The 21,405-nt window shown below is 38.5% G+C and overlaps 1 protein-coding gene across 6 annotated transcripts in view; it reads right to left on the minus strand.

The window, feature by feature from the left end:
• Positions 1-21,405, minus strand: part of Arhgef6 (Rac/Cdc42 guanine nucleotide exchange factor 6) — a 111,985-nt gene that overhangs the window by 34,569 nt on the left and 56,011 nt on the right. For all 6 annotated transcript variants that reach the window (XM_051178837.1, XM_051178836.1, XM_051178838.1 and 3 more), the window contains 3 exons: positions 17,953-18,047; positions 13,752-13,847; positions 11,752-11,874 (listed from right to left, as the gene is read on the minus strand). In XM_051178837.1, coding sequence (XP_051034794.1) covers positions 11,752-11,874; positions 13,752-13,847; positions 17,953-18,047 — 314 coding nt within the window. The remainder of the gene's footprint in view (positions 1-11,751; positions 11,875-13,751; positions 13,848-17,952; positions 18,048-21,405) is intronic.

A 21,405-nucleotide genomic window follows, 5' to 3' on the forward strand; every position in this document is an offset into this window, starting at 1 on the left:
CTTCCATGCTCTTCTGCAATGCAATTAGTTATTCACCATCAGAAAATAAAGTTGGTTTCCTTTTTCTTTGAATCTGGACTGGCTTTGGGGACTCTCTAGTAGCAAATAAAACACAATAAAAGCGATTCTTTGTGACTTTTGAGGCTGTATCAAAAAATCCACTCAGCTTCCATCCACCCAGTTTCTCCTGTAACCTGATCTCTCCTGTCAACTTATCCTTAGATCCCCTCAACACAGCCATCACACTATTAAAATCCCAAGCTACATGATGAGCTGGCCGGTATTTAGGGTCCAGTTCATGGACCTAGCTAAGCCCAACCTATGAGTCATCCCATTTTAAGTGCCAAAAACATGTGACCACGGGCACTTCTAAAATTATTCCTGCCTCCTTAAGGAGACTATCCAAAAGAAGTTAGCACAAACTGAAGTTTTTATTGTGATTTTGGAAGATGGAGAAGGGGGCCCATTTTACACAATGGAAGACTTGACAAAACTGTCACCTATAGTGATACAGAAAATACTGAATGAATTGATGAATCTAAGATCCAGGCAAATCACATAAACTGTGAAAAGGTTTCCCATACCTATAGAACCCATAAACAAAAAGAGAGTGCTAAGGAGGGTTTTTCATTTTTAAGAAGAATTTTGAGGTAGAACTTCCTGGAATAAACATTCTTGGTCTCTCTAAAAATTAAATGACTACTTACAATTTTAAAAAACTCATTTATTTTTTGTGTATTGGTGTCTTGCCTGCAGGTATGTTTGTGCATCACTTGCATGCCTGGTAACCATGGAGACCAGAAGAAGGTGTGGGATCCCCCTGAGACTGGAATTATAGATGATTGTGACCCACCATGTGGGTGCTAGGAAACAAACCAAGGTCCTCTGCAAAAGCTCCTAAATCCTGAGCCAGCCATCCAGCCCAGATTAAAAGATTCTTAAATTAGGAAATTGCTTAAGTGAAAAAATAAACAACAAATCAAGAGTGGCTATAAAATCAATATTAAGCCCCCACTCCTAGATGAGGAGCCGTGCATTACCGATAGCTCTGGAGAAAGAGTCATTTTTCTTTAAGAGTGTGGCCCCTGGTTGGTTGACCATGCTCCATTGGAGGTGGAGGATATGGACAGTACAAGTTGCCACTTAAAAAAGGAGGTTATGAAGTTGAAGGGGGTGGTGAAGGGTGAATCTGGGAAGAGTTAATGGAAGGAATGAAGGATGAATGTAACCAAAATACCTTGTATGCATATATGAAATCCTTAAAGAATCAATAAAAATAGCATATAGAAAAGTGAGTGTATGTACACATGATTTTGTTTATTATTGTTTTTGACAATTTTCTACATGTATGTAATACTTAGTGATCATATCCAGCCCCTTTACCTTCTCTAACCCTCTTCTTGCTTCCACTGACCTCCTCCTTCTTCCCAACCAGTTTTCGTCCTACTTTCGTGTCTTCTGTGTATGAAACACTGAATTTAATTAGACTCAATTGCATGGGTAGTGGTCATTTATTGGAGTATGAGCAACTTACCAATGGCTACACCAGTAAAGAAAACGACTCCCCCTACCTTGGCTGTTCTTAGCAGTTTGGCAAGGATCCCCAAATAGAAAAGGGCATGGTATAAACAAGTTTATGGATGGAGTTTTTATCTTATAGAATAAATTCCCATTAAAGTATACAATCCACAAAATTTGTAAGAGGGCTATACTGGTCGAAGCAAATCTGACTCAATCAATCTAAGTTTGCCAAAGATCTCACAAAATGAAGATGCTGTACTAACAAACAATTATGGCAGAAATCAGGTTTAAAAATGGCTCATCAGCAAACATAAAATCAATTTCACAGAAAAGTGTCTCAAAGAGTAAAATTAAAAGATCAAGGATAGAACCCAGAGATATTGAGAACAGACACCAGAAAGTACCACTAAGTCTGAATGAAATGACTACTGGAGATAGCTAACAGCTATATTGAGAACTGCTTCATTGAGAATTGCTATATTAAGACTTCCTCCTTCCCGTGTTACTTTCTTGTTGGTTGAATAATATTTTATAATTATTTGTTAAATTTAAGTTATAGACAAAAAGTACAAAAATGCACATGACCAAAAAAAATGTGTAAATGAATAAAATTTTAATTTAGCCCAAGCCAGTTGTGCAAAAGGATCACAAACAAGTTCAGGTCCAATCTGGACTGCAGAGTGAGTTCAAAGAGGTCTGGGAATGTAGGTTAGTGGTAACATGTTTATGTATCTTGCATGAGGTCCTGGATTAAATCTTCAGAACCAACAAAAATGGCAAAACACAATAATTATATACATTCAAAATGTTGTAATATCATAACCATGGTAGATTACATACTTACTTATCTACCATAAAGACTGAAAACAAAATTTTAAAATTAATGCATTAATGTATTACAAAATAGACAATAGAAAAAGTATAAAATAGGACATTAAAATTCAAATTCTGTAGAAGAATGGAACACAGGTATGTACTTTTATCAGTAAATTTTCTGATTCTTTTGTGTTTCTGTTTTCATTTTTATGATCATGTTGATTGCTATCATTTCAAATGTAACTTCTCATCAAAATAGGTTTTTGTAACATTCAAGGCAACCACAAAGAATTCTCTACAGTAGACAAACAAAAATAAGAAAGGCATAAAAACATACTAATAGAATAAATTACCTTACCACAAAAGAAGATTATATGACAGTGAAGCGAGAAGAAACTACAACTGAACTTGAAAACAAGTTACAAATGGCTGCAGTACAACCCTACTAATGACAATTACCTGAATGTAAATAGACCTGAACGGATTAACAAAAGGAAGGCCCAACTATATGTTATATAGAAGAAATGCCATGACATAAATTTAAAAGTGAAGGTGGCTAGGTATTGTGGCTTATATCAATAATCCCAACACTTAGAAGAGGGAGTCAGAAAGATTGTCATGAGTTTGAAGCCAGCCTGAGTTATAGAGTACAATTCTGACACAAAGATCTTAAGTACAAATGGAGTCCAAAAGAAAGAAAAAATATTCACATTTACATTATCTACAGTAGGCTTTAAATCTGAATCAGTAAGAAGACACTAAATAATGATAAAGGTATCAATTCAGTAAGATGAAACAATTCTATGTACTCAATATATAAAACACATGCAAGTAAATACGTAAAACAAATATCAATGAACCTAAAGTGACAAAGTCCAACACAGTAATTGCTGGAGACCTTAACCCTCCTCCTTCAGCCATAGTAGACAAATGTAACAAAGGAACATTAGAATTAAATTGCAGGCTAGACCAAATGGACCTCACAGGCATGTAGGTTAGAGCTACAGAATATGTATTCTTCTCAGCAACATACGGAGCATTCTCTGGGATACATCAAACAGTAGACTACAAAGCAAGTCTCTGTCAAGGAAAACTTTGGAAACTACACAAATACATGTAACTTGGGCAACTTAGTCTTGAATGAAAAGTGGATCAAGGAAAGATTACAAAACAGATATTGAGAACTTTTTTGAAACATGGTGAAAACTCCATTATATAGAAAGCACACACACAAACACTAAAAATGAATTTTCATTTCTTTGTTGAGACAGCTGACATCACAGAAAGACACCAATTTTGTTCAACTTTAGTACAAGAAGTCCTAGCCAAAGCAATCAGGAATAAGACAGAAAAGAAGCTCTCCCAAACCAAAAAAGAGGAAAGCAGATTGTCAGTGTTTGCAAATGGCATGATAGGGTACAGAAAACCTCAAGATTCTAACAAGATATACTAGAACTAACAAACAAATTTAGTGAAGTTGCAAGACAGAAAACCATTGTTTCGGTGCATTGTTATGCACCGAAACTGCATTATCTGAAACCAAAACCAAGAATGGAATCCCAATTATAGCAGCTATCAAAAATGAAATATCTAGGAATAAATTCAATGAGAGGTGAAAGATGCCTACAGTGAGTATCATGAAACACTGTTGAAAGAAAATGAAGACAACACAAGGAACAGGAAGTCATCATTATTTAAATGCATAGGGCTGATGAGATGTCTCAGTGGGAAAAGGCTTTTGCTGTACAAACAGACCTGACAGCCTGAGTTTGCTCCCCGGATCCCAGGGTAAAAAGAGAGAATCAACTTCCAATGCACATGCATTAGGATATGGATATACTTTTACTTACATTTATATTAACATACATGGACAATAATAATGATGATGACAATAATAAAAATATTAAATAAATAAAGTGCCTATATTACCCAATCCTTACCACAATGTCCATGATAGTCTTCATAGAATTAGAAAAATAAGCTAAGGTCTGGATAGCACAGCAACAAAAAGGAAATGCCACAGCAGTCTTGAGAAAACCGTATGTGACATTACACTATTTAATTTCAAAACACACCACAATGATGCCCCCAAGCAAACAGTGTAGATTGGCCATTGATACAAACCCAGACACAAAGACCAATGGAAAGAATAGACAGCATAGAGCAAAACTATGTATCTGCAGCCAGCTCACTTCTGACAAGAGTACTAAGAACACATCACAGTGAAAAGACAGCCTAAATAAATGATGCTGGCAGAGCTGGGCATTCACTGTAGTAGAATGAAACTAGACTTTTCATCTTTTACCAACTACAAAGATCAACCCACAATTGATCCCAGGCCCAAATGTAAGACCTGAAGCTGTGAATCTACTAGGAAAACACAGAGGAGTTAAAGTACAAAAATAGCAAAAATAAGTGGGAGGCAGGTGAAATGGCTCAACTAGTAGTGACTCTTGTGACCTATCCTAGTAACCTGAATTTGATGGTGCAGGGAGAGGCCTCTGGCTTTCACATGTGTTTTAGAAGCCATGGACACATGCATGAAATAAATAAATGTAACATTTAAAAATAGCAAAAGGAGAAATAGGCTTATGTCACATGAACACATTAAAAAATCAACAGCATAGTGAATACTCTATAGAATGGGAGAAAATATTTCCAAAATATACATTTGACAAAGGGTTAATGTCCAGAGGGTAAAAGAAAAAAATCAAAAACTCAGTAGCAAAAACATTAGTTGATTTAAAATTTAAATTATACATTTCTCAAAAGATCATACAAATGGTCAAAAAACATAAGAAAATATGCTAAACTGGCAAAGTATCAGGCAAGACAAATCAAAACCACAAATAGGTTCACTCTAGTAAGAATGCCTATTTCCAAAAGGTAAAATAAATAAATAATGTGAAGTGATTGTAGGATAGGAAAAAGCAGGAGCCCATGCATGATGTTGATGGAAAGTAAATTAGCCCAGATAGTATGAAAAATGTATAGTATTATGCAGTATGGAGGTTCCTCAAAAAATGCAAAACAGGAACTGCCATATAATCTTAACAAACACATGCTTTGTATCTGTCCAAGGGAAATGAGATCAGTATGTTGTAGAAACATCTGATTCCCATACTTACCACAACACTATTCACAATAGCCGAGAAACAGAACCAACCTAAGTGTCCATTAACTAATTAATAAATAAAGACAATATGGTGCATGTGGAAAAGAAACACTATTAGGCTGTCAAAAAATACCACCATTTGTGACAGCATAGATGGCACTGGAGATAATTATGCCAAGTGAAATAAACCAGGCACACAAAAAAATTCATGATCTCACTTGTACATGGAATTTTAGAAAGTGGGCCTCATGGAAGTTGACAGTAGAATAATGATTGTATATGACCAGAGAGAGTGATGGAGTGGGGAAGGGTGGACTCTTGACCCATAGAGAGCAGCAAGTGACCTGAGTAACAATAATATATAGTACCTTTAAAAATGATAAAGGAAATCATTTCACAAGTTTTCACCATAAAGAAATGCTAAATGTCTGAATACATAGATGTGTTTAATACTATTTAAATATTAGACAATGTATTCATGTATGAAAACATTACACATTACCTTATAAACATATATAATGTATTTATCAGCTAAAAGTAAAGTTCATATAGAGATACTATATGTAAAAATGTGATGATAAAAAATGAAGACATAGATTGCAATGAACAAAAGAAACATGGCTAACATGATCACTCATTAAGAGAATGAAACCAATATCCTATTGAAAAATTACTCTTCATTCAATTAATGTGGGTATAATAAAAGAGACTGAGTTGCAAAGATGGCTTAGTAACTAAAGCACTTGCTACATAAACAAAAAGACAAGAGTTTGGATACCCTGAACCTATGTAAATGCTGGGTTAGCATGGTAGACCACCTGTAATTCTAGCCTCCAAAATTAGAAATAAGTGACCTCCAGACCAAATTGGATAACGAGACAAGCCAATTTGAGAAATTCTGCCTCTGTGTATAAAGCAGAAGAGCAATCAATAAAAAGAATTCTGATAATAACCTTGGGCCTCCATATACATGTGCCTCCACATGCAAAAGTGCATACATATATTCATGCATCACCGAGCGGGGGAAGACTGACTGCCAATAACAAATAGCAGGTTGTGGAAAAAAGGAACTCTCCTTCACTGCTGGCAGGAGAATACATTGATGCAGTCACTTTGGAAAATAGTCTGAGTTCTTGTAAGGTTAAACGGAGAGAGCTAGAGATGTGGTTTGGCTGGTATTACAGTGGCTGTGAGGTCCCAACACCACAAAGAGGAACAAGAGGAAAGCCAAGGCAACAATCCCAGTACTTGGGAGGTAAAGACTGGAGAATCCAGGAGTTCAAGAAATGCAAACATGTCTATACAATACTATTCATGATCCATCAGCTGGTGAATGAAAGAACAGTATATGGAATCTATATAACAAAATTTTGCTCCTCAAAAATCAAACAGTGAAGCTCAAAACTAAAAATAGAGTAAGAGTTAGCTATACTACTCTTGGGTAGATGCCCAAAGCAATCTCAACCGATAGACCACAGGGATGTTTGCACATCCATGCTTATATTCACAATAGCCAGGAAAAAGAGCCAGCCTAGAAGTTCATTAACAAATGAATGGATAAAGAAAATATGGTTTATGTACACAGTGGAATTTTGTTCAGCCATAAAAAGTGGACTGAACTGAAGCAAACTATGCTTAATGAAATAAGCCAGACTCAGAAATCAAAGTGTCCCTAGTTTCTTTTCTCTTGCTCTAATAACTTACCCCAAACAAAAGCAATTTAGAGGAGAAAGGGTTCGTTTAGCTTATAAATCCAGCTGGTAGTACATTATTATGGGGAAGTCAAGGCAGGAAGTTAAAGCAAAACCTCCACAGGTAAGAACAGAAAGGGTAAGCACATGGATCCTTTCTTGTTCTCAGCTCCTTTTTCTTCTCTTGCACTGTTCAGAATCCCCTGCCTAGGGATTGGTGCCACCCTCAATGACCTGGATCTCCCCACATCAATTAACAATCAAAACAACTATCAAAAATCAACATAAGATCGATAGATATTCCTATGTTGATCAAGTTAACAGTTGAAATGAACCAGTAAAGACAAGTATCACATTTCATTTCATATGCAGAATACACACGCCCGTGTGCACACATGCACACGCACACGCACACACACAAATATATGTATGTGACTTGAAGGTAGATTTGTTTGTAGGGAGAGAAAGGGTTCTAAATGGATATCTAAGGAGGAAACAAACGAAGGTAATGGAGGAAGATAAATACTGCATGTTTGTGCTCATACACAGAATATATAGGGAAGGAAATGAGCAAAATACAATTATATATATATATGTATATATATGTAATTATATATATTATGTATATAATATATATAATCATAATCAAGGTCTGCATTTGCTACATCTCAATCTGTGGTACAAAAGTGAGATGATAATATGTCACTTAAGTTAGGTGGTGGGCTCCTGGGTGCAAAGCAGATTTTATTATAATTCTCCAAAATTGCGCTTTGTTGTTCTTTGTGGATAAAATGTCAATCATTCTAAAAATATTTTTAGAAACCTGAGTGACTTCACTTCTGACTCTACCACTTATCAATTATGAGTTCTTGGGCACATTACTCAACCTAAGCCTGCCAGCAACTTATCTGTAAGCAGAGATGGTAATAATAGTAACTTCCTCATAGCCTCTTAGAACTGCATGCCCAGTATATTTTCAATGCTATTATTAGCTAACCTTCCTTAAAGCAATTGAACAACTTGCATTAAAATGTCTATGCTAATATCCACTCTTTTTAAAAATATATTTTCTCTTTTTAATTTACTTATGATGATGATGGTTTATGAGTGCGTGTGTGTAACAGAGAGAGAGTGAGTGAGAGAGAGAGAGAGAGATGTATGCATGAGTGAATATGGGTACAAGGTCAGAGGATAACTTTTGATAGTTAGTTCTCTCCTTCCCCTGTGGTATTAGGATTCAGGGACTGAATTCAGATTGTTAGGTCTCTGTGGCAAGCACCATTACCTTCTGAGCTAACTCACTAGTCCAACAAAGCATTGCCAATGCAAACTCATGTCTATGGTAACCTTGTTTTGTTATTGTTATTGTTGTTTGTTTGTCTGTTTTTGTTGGGTGTTTTGAGGAAGTAGTAGAAAAGAAATTAGAACATCTTGATTTTATTCTTCCTTGTGGCTGAAAATATTCCTTTGTGTATAAATGCCACATTTTGATTGCCCATTCAATTCACTGATGGGCACCTGGATCTTGTGAATATTACTATGATAAGCATGTGTATGCAGGTGTCTTTATTGTATACTGGCCTTGATTCTTTTGAATACATAGTAAAAGGAGGGGTACTGTTTTTTTAATTTAAATTGTAATTTTAAAAGGAAATTTCATACTGATTTCCATAGTTAAAATGTCTGCTACTTCTGAGGGATGATATCAACTAATTTTCTAAGCTGGCTCTGGGATTTCAAATCTAGGATACATCAAAGCATCTTTCTCATCTTGAGCTGTGTCCAGAACCTATGTCTGTTCTGAATCCAATCTGCAAAAAGAAGGGTAATATTATTGTCCCACCTGAGTTTTTTACGTATGATTCCAGTTATCAAACTTCATCTTCCACCTTTAATCCATTTCTGATCCAGATAAAATATTTTTGGTGAATGTGTCAAAGATGGGTACTCAGAATATAAAGAATTGTTGAAGAGATCTGTCACTCATCTAGCCTTTTGAAGAAGACTTACTTTCTCATCTGGTGTGTGTGTGTGTGTGTGTGTGTGTGTGTGTGTGTGTGTGTGTGTGTGTGTGTGTGTGTGTGTGTGCGCCCGCGCATGCGCACACATGTGAGTTTAAGTATGCATGCCCGTATAGATGTGGAAACCAGAGATCAATGCCAGATGCCTTTCAAAAATCACCATTCAATCTGAAGGTCACGTTCATGTAGACTAGCTAGCCATTAGCTGCAGGAATTTGCCTGCCTCTGGTCTCCCAGCTCTGGCCTTACAGATAGGCACATCCATGCCTGCCCTCATTTTTTTTTCACATAGATGGGTGCTAGAGATCCCAACTCAGCTACATTTATATTTGAGTGGGAAAGATTTCACCCATTAAGACACCTTCCCAGCCCTGTAAAGATTTATTCTGCTGGGAGATACCAACCATTTTTTTGAAAACTCAAATTCAATTATATTCATGCAAATTATTAAAGGAAGTGTCACACAGCTCATAATAAGTGTTGGCTAAGTTCATTCCTTACCACCGCCTGCTGTTTATCCATTTGACTTCTTGAGACTTGTATCAATCAGTACCTCAAAAGTAGCAGGGTGTGGAGGAAATATTAATTAAATAGAGAGTAGAAGAAAATATAAAGGACCAGTGGCACACAAAGCCTGGGGAAAACTGGATACGGCCATGTCAAAGAATGTGACTACTTCCATATCTCTCACGCGGCCCAAACATAAATTTAGTCATTGACCAAAGACTCCAGTGCAAGTTGAGGAACTTTGAAATTACTAGGAGGAAACTCTGAAATGTAGTATAGGCAAGCACTTTCTGAGAAGAACTCCTGTGCCAGGAAATCAAGCGAGAATTGGCATATGCCCCTCCAGAGATGTTATTTAAAAAGAAAACAAACAAAGAAAAAAAAAAGCCTTCCACACGGCAAACAAAACAACTGAACAAAAGGACGGCCCATGGAATGGGAGAGAAATGTTCTCCAGAATGTTAAAGAAAAACCCAGAAACCCCAGCGTTACCCTAACACTCATGTCTTTTCCTTTTTTGCCTTTGTCTTCCTGCTACTGGCTAGAACCTGAGCACACTCTCTCTGGTACTTGAGTTATTTTCACTCTCTTCCTGATGCTCCCCTCCCTGCCATGAGTCTGCATGTTTGCCACCTGGCTGACCTCCATGCTGGCTTGGCTCTCCCTCTCCCTTCTCCAACTCCCTCCTCTCTGCAGCTGCTGAGTTTACAGCTCGTCTGTCCTGGGAGTTTTCTTTTTGACGCTATGACAAGTCTCTTCAAAAACTAGAAAACTCATTAAATTTAGCCAAAGAAGAAATAACAAAAAATAAATAAATGATCAAATCATCTGAGTAAACCCTTCCCCAAAGGAGAGGCACAGATGGCAAATATATGGGGGGGGGGAATCCCATATTCAGTCGTCAGGAAGATGCAAATCAAAAGTGTATTGGGATTCCCATCCCACCCTGAGTCAGATGGTTCTCATTCAGAAAGCAACAACCAATGCTGGCAGATGCATGTAAAAGAAACTGTGTTATCCATGGCTTATGGGAATATATCTTAGTCTAGCCATTACACAGAGTAGAAATTCCTCAAAACCCTGAAAAAAAAAAACCACCAGCTATATAACCCATTTGTATATAATTGAAGAACTGAAGGAAGCATACAGCAGAGCTATCTGCACACCCATGTAGTTTATGTGCACTGTGTGAGTGTCAGTACCTTTATATATCTTTCCACGTATAACGGACTATTACTCAGTCATAAAGAAGTGAATGCTGTTTACATAAAGTAGATGGAAATAAAGGTTATCATGCTAAACAAAATAAATTTAGTACAGAGACACAACAATTGCACACTTTTCTCATATTCAGGGACTAGAAATACCAAGAGGTGTGTGTGGCTGAGAGGGCGAGGCAGTTGGACTGCCAAGAACTTGGTGCAAGCCTGAACTATGGACTGATCTGATCCTAATTCAAAACAAATCAGATATCAATCTGAATATAGTAAACCGACTACCTGTGACTCAACGAGGAAGAAGAGAAGAATGGATATAATCCAATCCTATATGTAGACGTGTCACAGTGAAACCCAATAATATGTGCAATTAGCATATGTTGATCACAATGTAAACAATAATACTTAGTATATGTAGGGTTAACCCATTAATGTTAAATGGAATTTTACTTGAGCAAAGTCTTGCCTGAGTTTACCTCCACCCTAACCCTAATCCCCCTAACTTATTATATTGCAAAGTTCCCAGCAGCCTCTGACAAACCTCTTGAAAAAAAAAAAAAAAAAAAAACATGTCCACAGTGTTTCCCTTGAGAACTGCATTTCTCTCCCAAAGGTGTGACCCTCTCCTGCTGGATCACTACTACTATGCTCATCAGTGTTTTTACAAGCTTGCTTACAGTGTGTACTCAATAAACTATTTGTTGCATTGGTGTATGACCAAGCCACAGCACAACGACTTCAGTCTTAGCCTGTAGAACACAGATAATAAAGAGTTGTATTGGAGACCTTGGATCTCCAGAAGAAGTCCTCCTACACAAGGATCTCTGCAGAACAGCTGAGCTGGGGAAAAGGCAGGACATTACCTGTGCTGGGTGAGCACGTTGACAGCTGAAGGATGATTCGCACAGTAAGCCAGGTACATCGATTTAAAATGAGGCATGAGGTTCAGTAGACAGCCTCCCACCTTGTGCTGATTTTCTGGAAACCTGTGAAACATGTGAAGCACAGATTGTAAACTCAGAACCAGAAGGTAAGGATACTTGCAATTGAACACAGGAGCAGGTACATCTTTTGATGTATTCCTATGGGGTTATTTATTTATCTAGTTTTAGGAACAATGGAGGCACTTTATCCCTGGAATGCAGTCTTGATCACTGACTAAAACTCTAGCCACCTGGCTGGAGAGATGCCCTGATGGGTGAAAGCATTGACTGCCCTCCTAGTGGCCCAAGGTTGAATTCCCAGCACCCATATGATGGCTTATAGCCATCTATAACTCATGCATGTGGTGCACAGACATATGCAGGTAAAGCACATTAAATAAATCAAATTTAAAAATAAATTCTAGCCACCAAGAAAATTCTGGTGTAGAGGATAAGATTTTTATGTGGGAATTAAGTAGGGCTGTTTGTTTCTAGGATGATTATATTCAAATTTCTCTTGACAAACCAATGATATTCAAATTCACACCATAATCATGCCAGACAAAAGTGATTGAATTTAACAGCATAGCACATCTTGCATAAAGTTTCATCCCATGGAGCTCAGAAAGTCACCAGTTTTTTCCAAGATACACTGGAAAATTAATTTTACACCAGAAGTACCCTGTCAGAAGATCATGCCAGGGAACTTGGCAATATAATGTTTACTAATGCAGCAATCAAGTAGCCATCACAACCATGCTGAGGGGGTTGGAGAGATTGTTCAGTGGTGAAGATCACTGGCTTCTATTCTAGAGGACCTGAGTTCAGTTCTTAGCATCCTCCCACATTGAGGTCCCACAACTCTCTGTAGCTCCAGTCTCAGGGGATCCCGCTCCCTCTCTCGGCTCCGAGCTCAGAGCTAGGCTCCGGCACACACATACATATTTCAGGGAAACACCCATATACATAAAATGTAAATAAATACATCTTTTTAAAAATCATGTTGTGATTTCACACAGGACATACACTTTTCCTTCTTCAATTTTGTATGTATTTCAAGTCAGACTATAACGTACACAATACCAGGAGTACCAGAAAGAAACACATTAGACATGGTGGTAAGTACTGTAATGCCAGAGGCATAGGTATGAAGATCTGATCTTCAAGACTCAGCTTGACTACATAGAGAGCTTGAAGCCATCTGGGACTGAAGAGATTTGGGTTGGGCTTGGGCAAAGTGAGGACCAGGGATGTAGTTCAGTAGTAGAGAGTCTGCCTAGAGTACATAAGGCCTCAATCCAAGAAGCCAGAAACAGGGGTGGAGTACGAAATGATTTAAATGACTTTTCCAAGTAACCTTAAGCACATAAAATAAAAATATTGTATCAACATCAGATCTGTTTGTTAACATTAGTGCTGCAGAGATGGCTCGGCAGTTGAACATACTTACAGCTCTTCTAGAGGACCAGAGTTCAGTTGCAAGCACACATGGTGGCTCATAACTATCTATATATAACTCTAGCTCCAAGGGAGCCAACGCTGTCTTCTGACCTGGTGTATATACATACATGAAGGCAAACATTCATACAAATTAAATAAATGAGATTTAAAATTAAAGCAAGAAACTGTTTACTGGGGGGGAGGTTAGGGTGATTTGGCACTAAATATAACCACTGTCTATGTAGGGTGGTTCATCTCTATGTTTTTGCTTTGCTCTGGGACAATGGCTTGAAATTGCAGCAGATACATAAACATAAAGTGTCCTTGTGCCTGACTTAAGGTTGTAACTCCAATACGTGGGAGGTGAAGGTGGGAGTATCAGAAGTTCAAAGTCAGCCTCTACTATATAGGTAGTACAAAACCAGTCTGCTCTATGTGATACACTGTCTCAAATTAATTTTTAAGTGTAGAAGAAAGAGCAAAGTCACTGTGTCACTTACTTTGAACATTCTTCCAGGGCTTGGCAGAGGGTCTGTTGAAATGTGCATACTTCTTCAAAGTTTCCCAATAAACATGTAAACTCCACAGTAGTAAGGCTGAATTTAAAAAAAAAAAAATGAGAACATAATGTTCGAGTTAACAGAATGGAAAGATGTGTCCGGTATCTAGTTGGAGGTCAGTTGGCCAATAGCTTGATGATAGCTGGCAAGTATGAAAGTCAAAGTGCTTGTATTGGAACTTCTGCTTTTTTAACTAATGACAACACTATGGCCTCTGGTACCCCCATTTAGCTTCCTCCTTGGTTTATCTTTTCTAAGGTAAGAATAATGATAGCAAAGAAAGTTGGTTGTTAAAGCTATGAGGAAAACTATATTTCTTAATATTAAAGTATAAAAATAAATAAAAGTACAATATGATTGGGAGTAAGTTACAAATCTATGGCATATCTCTTCTAGGGAAAATGGGAACGTGATTAAAATATTTATGTCCAACAAACACAGAGAGGAAAAGGTAGCAAAATTAGCTTCCTCTACAATGAAAATAACAACTAAAACATTCTTCATGAAAGAGAACAGAGAGGAGCAAATAAAGCTGAATTTTGTTATTGTCATTTGTGGGATGGAATGGAGTCAAACAGAATGGTTGTATGCAGGGCATCTACGTGAGGAATATTCCCGTTCATTTTTCCCTTACCAAACAGTAAGTGATACTAAGAACAGGAGCCAACCCTCACAGGGCACGAACGTCAAGCAAACACTTTCCAAACAAGAGCTTCAGCTGCTCTGTGAGCTAAGCACATGGCCACTTACAGGCTAAGTGCCATTTTACAGGCTCAAAGACACAGGCACAGAGAAGGTAGTAAGCAAATCCACCAGACCTCAAAGAGCAATAGATAGCAAAGAACGGCTTACACTAAGCCTTCTAACCCTAGAAAGCACACTCGGAAGCACTTGTCTGAAGATGCACTGGAGAAGTGGATGTGCCATACTTTCTTCTTCAAAATACACTATCTTGGGGCTGCAGACAGGGCTCAGAAGTTAAGAGCGCTTGCCGCTCTGTCAGGGGACCCAAGTTCAGTTCCCAGCACCCACATTGGAGCTGTTCACAACTGCCTTCTAATTCTAGCTCCAGGGATCTGATGCCCTTTTCTGGCCTCCTACATACACATGGCATACACTCACGCAGACATATACATAATTAAAAATAAAAAAAGTCAATCCTTTAAAAGAACAAATTAAAAATAAAAAAAGTCAATCCTTTAAAAGAAGAAATTATCAGTTCTAAACCCACATACATATAAGCAACACTAAATGGGTTCAGGGAGACAGAGAGGCATTGGAAGGGGGAGAGGAAGGAGCAGAAATGGTGTAAATACAGTCCTCATGGAAGAAGCCCTCACAAATATAAAGAATTAAATAAAAAAAATACAGATGTGGTAAGGCAAATGTGTCATTCCAGCCCTTGGGAGGTAGATTTTACAGGGTCAGGTGTCCAAGCGAGGTAGATTTAAGAGGGCCGGGTGTTCAAGCCTGAAGCTAGCACTAAGCTACATGAGAGACGCTGTCTCAAAAAATTTAAAAGCATATATGTGTGTGTGTGTGTGTGTGTGTGTCATAGCTAATTCCTAGGGGAATATTGGCAAAGGAGCTTTGCTAACTAATCAAGAAGAGAAGATCCCAGTAAACATTCCCAGTAACCCTCAGGACATCAAAAGCATCCAGCTCCTCTGCTGTTATGCCCTCTTGAACTGGAAACTGGAAACCCCCACCTCCTGTTGTCAGGAGACTCTGGCAGCCAGCCAGTTTCTCTGGTTACTTCTCTGTCAGAGCCACAGCAAGCAGGGCCCCTGAACTTTCTGCAACCTGCCCAAGAATGTATCTAGCCTCTTAGCCGTCAGACAGTAAATAGTTTGGCTTGCTCAATTCATTGTGGGGTGAACGCTTGGAAACACTGTCACTCTAGCATGAGCATCAAAATGAAGGGAAGGGCTGGTCTGACCCGTCTCACACCTCCTCTCCAGGTTAGTTTCAGGGTTGTAAGTCTGCTTCTTCCTTATTGGAAGCCTTACCATGCCCCCATTCCGATGGTTAGTTCTGGTACCCCTCTTCTAGCAGGTACCAGAAAACAGAAGGTACATTTCAGATAGACATGGTCACTTTCAGCTGTGTGACAGGCAAAGCAGTGAGCCTGTCCAGACTTTAGTTTCTTATCTACTCATTGCAGACAGTCAGTTCTCCCAGAAAACTAGAAAAGATGGTGTGCTGTATTCCTACATAACTCTATAAACTATGATTCACATAACACTTCACATTTCACATAATAAAAACCAAACACAGGAATATAAATCGCTTCCATATGAAGCATGCTTCCCACGGTACCATGAGGATAGTTCTATCAAAAAGTCAGCATGACATTTGGCTTGAACAACATAATTTGGGGAGGGGAAAAAGGGAGAAAAATAGTTAACTACCTTAAACTCACTTAAGCCTGGAGTTGGTAGTTTAGACACAAATTCACTTTTTCCTGAGATAAGGGGATTTTGTCTTCTACTGTGTGAGTCAAAGTTTCTATTTTACTTAAAGATTATGATTGCTAGTGAAATTTAATCAAAGTAACAAAGAAGGATGACCATTATTTGTTAAATGTGTTAGCCCCATGAACACAAACAATAAATGATCAGTATTTTTAAATGTTTTAATTAAAATATAATTATGTAATTTCTCCCTTTTCTTTCCTCCCTCTAGCTGCCCCCCAAATACCTCTTAGATTGATGGTCTCTTTCATTATTAGTGTTAACAAACATTTTTCTTTCAGTCTTCAGCTCACACTTTAGAAAATAAGTTTTGTACATTTTGCTTTTAAAATGACATCTCATTATCATCGCCATGCATCACAATGAAACACGGGCTTGAATTGTACTCTTCTAACCCCTTGTAAATTACCATCCCCTCTCCACTTTGGGAGCATAGGAAAGAGGTCTGCTCTGGTAATAGAAAGTCAGAGCAGGCATGAGAATTTCCAGCGTTTGATTTATGAATAAAAGTACCAAGGAGTCCATTTTCTGTATGGTACAGCTGGACCCATTACACTGGAGAGCTGGGCATTGGTGGCACATGCCTTTACTCCCAGCACTCGGAAGACAGAAGTAGGCAGATTTCTGTGAGTCCGAGGTCAACCTGGTCTCCAGAGATATTTCCAGGGCAGGCTCCAAAACAATATGGAGAAACGCTGTCTTGAAACACCAAAACAAAATAAAGTAAAATGCACTGGAAATGTGAAAGCTAGAAAGAAGATCCCATGCACCTGCATGCACTTTGGGGTATGTTACCGCACTAGTGACAGCTAAGCAACAGGACCAACCCAGGTGTCCAGCACTAAAGGACTGCATGAGGGAAATGTGTTGTCTATGTACAAGAAAATTTGTTTAGCTATAAAGAAGAATGAAGTCATGTTACTTGCAGGAAAATGGATGTAAAAAAAATTATATTAAACAAATGAAGCCAGTCTCAGAAAGGCAAATATCAGGTGTTGCTTCTCATTCTCATTTATTATATGGAAACATAAAATTGTGTGTGTGTGTAAAAACAGTAGAAGTAAAACTGTGCATGGGAACAAAGAAGAGTAATACGAGGGGTAGGGCAGGAAATAAGATGGCAAGGGAGGGGGAAGATGCTTAATATATGAAGTATGTTCTTGTAAATTTCAGAGAAACGGAGAGTAGACGAGTAGTTAGCAAGAAGTGTGAGAGTATAAGGAGGGTGGGATGGAGAAAGGACAGTAGGTTTCTAGGGATGCCAAAAGTAATTGTATATTTCAAAATAACTGCTGGATAGGCTAATTACCCTGATCTGATATTATACATTGCAGAGGTGTACTGAAAAAATCACACCTCCATCCTATAAGCATGAATACTTGCTTAGTGTCAAGAATATTAAGTAGAAAAGAAGCAAAAAAAAAAAACCCCAATACAAAAATTGTCATGGGCAGAATCTCAGATCAGCTCATTCCTTCCACAGAAAACAAGCCAAGCTCTCCAAAAGCAACATCTTGCATAACCACCATTGCCCTGACCATGTGGCAACCTGTGATTTGTGGAAATTCTTTTAAAGAGCAAAATCAATTATTCAGTGACATAGGAGTAATGCCTCCAAGTGCTGACATTATCTTGCTGTGTTTTACTAAGGGTTTAAAGAGTCTTACTTGTTATTAGACTGCAAGGGTCTTAGGTAAGTAACAAGAAGAGACTGCAGTTCTTTGGCATATTCTTTTTCAGTATCCAAGATGTTCTGCAACACCTGTAGAGAAACAAGAATTAAGGTAAGTCCATGGTCAGAACTTTAGATCTTCTCATCAAACTCCTAGAAAAAAGCATCCCATTATACTTAGGCTGGTGCTAGATGTCACAATACAAAAGTACAACTGTACTTTAGTTAACACTAGAAAAATATTTTAATAATTGTCTGACAACTAGGTATATGATGTAACTAAAATGAACGCAACTATTATGAGTCACCCACAAATGGAGGATCCTAATACTTGCATGGTACTGGTCACAATTTTTCTGCTTTACATAATTTTATCAAGGGAAAGGCTACGTTAGCTATGAATGGCTTACTACTCCCATTTTATGAATGATAAAGTTATAAAACATAGAGATTCAAGACTAGAATTCAAGGATAATTATGACACAAAACACCAAGAATTTGGTTTGCATATTGTTTCTGATAAGACATTTATGGAACAAAATCATAGTGTATAGTACATTCTTAAGCAGTGTTAAAACTGGCCTTTCAGTACAAAGGATGCTCATATGAAGAATTCAAATAGAAAAGAGACAGCACTGTGAAAAATTTAATGAGGAGAACAATTAAATAATTATCTGTTATTAATAACACAAAAGTCTTTTTTCTGCTTGGTTTGAGATGAAGTCTCACTCTAGTCCAGAATGGCTTGGAAGTCACAAAGCAGCCCAAAGCGTCCTCAAACTCACCATAATCCACATGCTTCCACAGTGTTAAAATTACATTATCTGTGTAAGCCACCACAACTAGTTAGTACTAGAGTCTATAGGCACAATAAACAGCTTATGAGAAGTCAAGTTCTCTTTCCCCACAAGTACTAAGGCCAGCCTCCATTTCCCAGCCTGTTCTGGAAGCAGATAAAACCTTCCTTTCAAGCAGTTATATATTGCCAAGTTAATATTTTGATATTTTTCACATCTTCTAATTCATTGAAAAATCTGTCCTTTGTCAACAGCTATGCTGTTTACAAACAGAGAGCTTCCACCATATCTGAAGATGGAGACATTAAATAGGAACCCTCAAGACAGAGAGAAACACATGGCTAGGAGAAGAAGCACATTAGTCCAGCAAAATGGCAGAAACACACAGCTGACACTGTATGTCTGTGGCTCCCACATTTGCTAGATTCTAGAGGGTTTCCGTTTCCACAGGATTCAGCCAATTTCAGGCTGAAAACAGTTTTAAAATGTTTTCCCTTTTCCCTTATCATCATTTCTTAACTTATATAGTATAACACAAGACTCTAATCCCAGCTACCCTTGGGCCTGATGCAAGAGTACTGCAAGTTCGAGGCCAGCCAGAGCACGTTAATCAGATCAAGCCTCAGATTTAAAAAAAAAAAAAAGGGAAAACAAAAGCTGAAGGTATCACTCAGAGATAGAGCACTTGCCTTGGCATGTGTGGGGCCAGTTTCCAGAGTCACAAGTAATACTTAACAGTGTAAGTTATTCACATGGCACACATACACAGGCAGGTAGTGTAGAGACTACCTCAAGTGTAGGAGAGAATGACAAACGGTCATGTGCAGACACTAGACACACACACACACACACACACACACACACACACACACACACACACAAAACTTGAACAGCTGTGTCCAAGGAGGCCAATCCCTGCAAATACAAAAGAAAGACAGTACTCACAAGACAAAGCATGATGACTTGCTTTTGAAAAGTGGAGTGGCTGAAATAAGTAGGGCTCTCTGGTGAACAACTGAACCCGGGGATGGTAGTCCCAACTGTGCTATTGGCTTACAGGCTGTTTCAGTTTTAAGGCATAGCCTACCTCATCTCAGATTGTGACATTTCAGGAACCATTGTGAGGCAGCAGTGAGAGGTTGCACAGGTAGGTACTGGGCAAGTGACAAACACCTTAACCAATTTAAGAAAGTCTCTGTTGGGAGAGGAATGCCCTGTGTCTTGTGGGAAGTTAAGCAGCATCACTGTCCTCTAACTATTAGATGCCAGTTGTGCTCCATCCCACACTGCAGTTATGATTTAAAATGTGCTCAGGACAATGTCACCTTAGTTGGGAATCAGTGACTTACAAGGCCACAAGATAGTTTCCAAAGCGATGTGTTTGCTAAGCAGAAAGGCACATGCCTATTATCCGAACACTCAGGAAGCTGGTGCAGAAAGATGGCTTGAGGGAAGCTTGTATATACCATGTGTTTAAGGCCAGCCTGGGCAAGACTGTGCCAAAAAAAAAAAAAGAGACCAGTGAAAGGTCAAATGATAGGCCCTGTGGACAGCCACTCGTGTCTACTTTCAGTTCCCCTATTGCTCAGAAACTATTCTTTACAAATGTAAATTCAGAGGTCTGAAAGTACTGGTACTCTCTGAAATTAGTCCAGTGATGGAACAGAAATGCTACTGTCTACAAAAGATCCAGTTACAATAAAGGCCACTAGAAACCGTGGAGATGAAGAAAAAGCAAATTCTGCATACAAAAACTGGGTCTGGAGTTCAGTTGAAAGACTGCTTGCCTAACATGCACAAGGCCCTGGATTCCATCACTAGCATCACACAAACTGGGTGTTGTGGTCCACACTTATAATACCGGAATTCTCGGGAAGTGGAGGCAGGAGGACCAGGAGTTTCAGGTCATCTTGATCTACACATGAAGTCCAAGGCCCACCTGGGATACATGAGACCTTCCCATTAAAAATAAGTGAAAACATATTGTGTTCAATTAAAGTGATGCTGCAAGAAACTAATTATAGATGCAAATGTCTATATTGAGAAAAGCAAGGCACTTCAATTTTAAAACAGATGTACTTACTGTGTAAATTGGACTCAATGGGTTAAAAAAAATAATCTAACTGACATCTAAACTCCAGCCAGCTCATGTAGAAGGGAAATGACTAATCCCAGCCCCCTCTAGCCATCTTGTATCATCTAAGAATGGACACTAAGAAGCAGTAGTGAAAGGCACAGCCCAGGGTCTCAGGCTCAAAAGCCTAAAACATGACCACGGGAAAACAGAATGTGTCCCTCTCTCCCTATCTCACCACCACGTTACTGAACACTTGTTTTCCATTCTCTTTTACCCAGCACATCCCGTCAGGCTTCCAACACAAAATGGCACAACCACACTGAAAGGAAAAAGGTGTAAAAGTGGTAGAGTGCTTGCCTAGCATGCTCAAGGCCCTGGGTTCCAGCCCCAGCACTGCCCAAAGCAAAGACAGGCAACAACATGAATTTGAAGAGACAAAGAGCATCAAAGGCAAAGTCAGATGTCTGGGATGTTGGAATTCATTGAAAAGAACCCCACCAATCCTGAATTGTGCAGCCTGCAGAATTGTTGTTCAAAAGTAAAGCAGACACAAAGCCTTTCTCAGACTACTGAA

The sequence above is a fragment of the Phodopus roborovskii genome, unplaced genomic scaffold (genome assembly GCF_943737965.1).
Source record: "Phodopus roborovskii unplaced genomic scaffold, PHOROB, whole genome shotgun sequence".
NCBI lineage: Eukaryota > Metazoa > Chordata > Mammalia > Rodentia > Cricetidae > Phodopus > Phodopus roborovskii.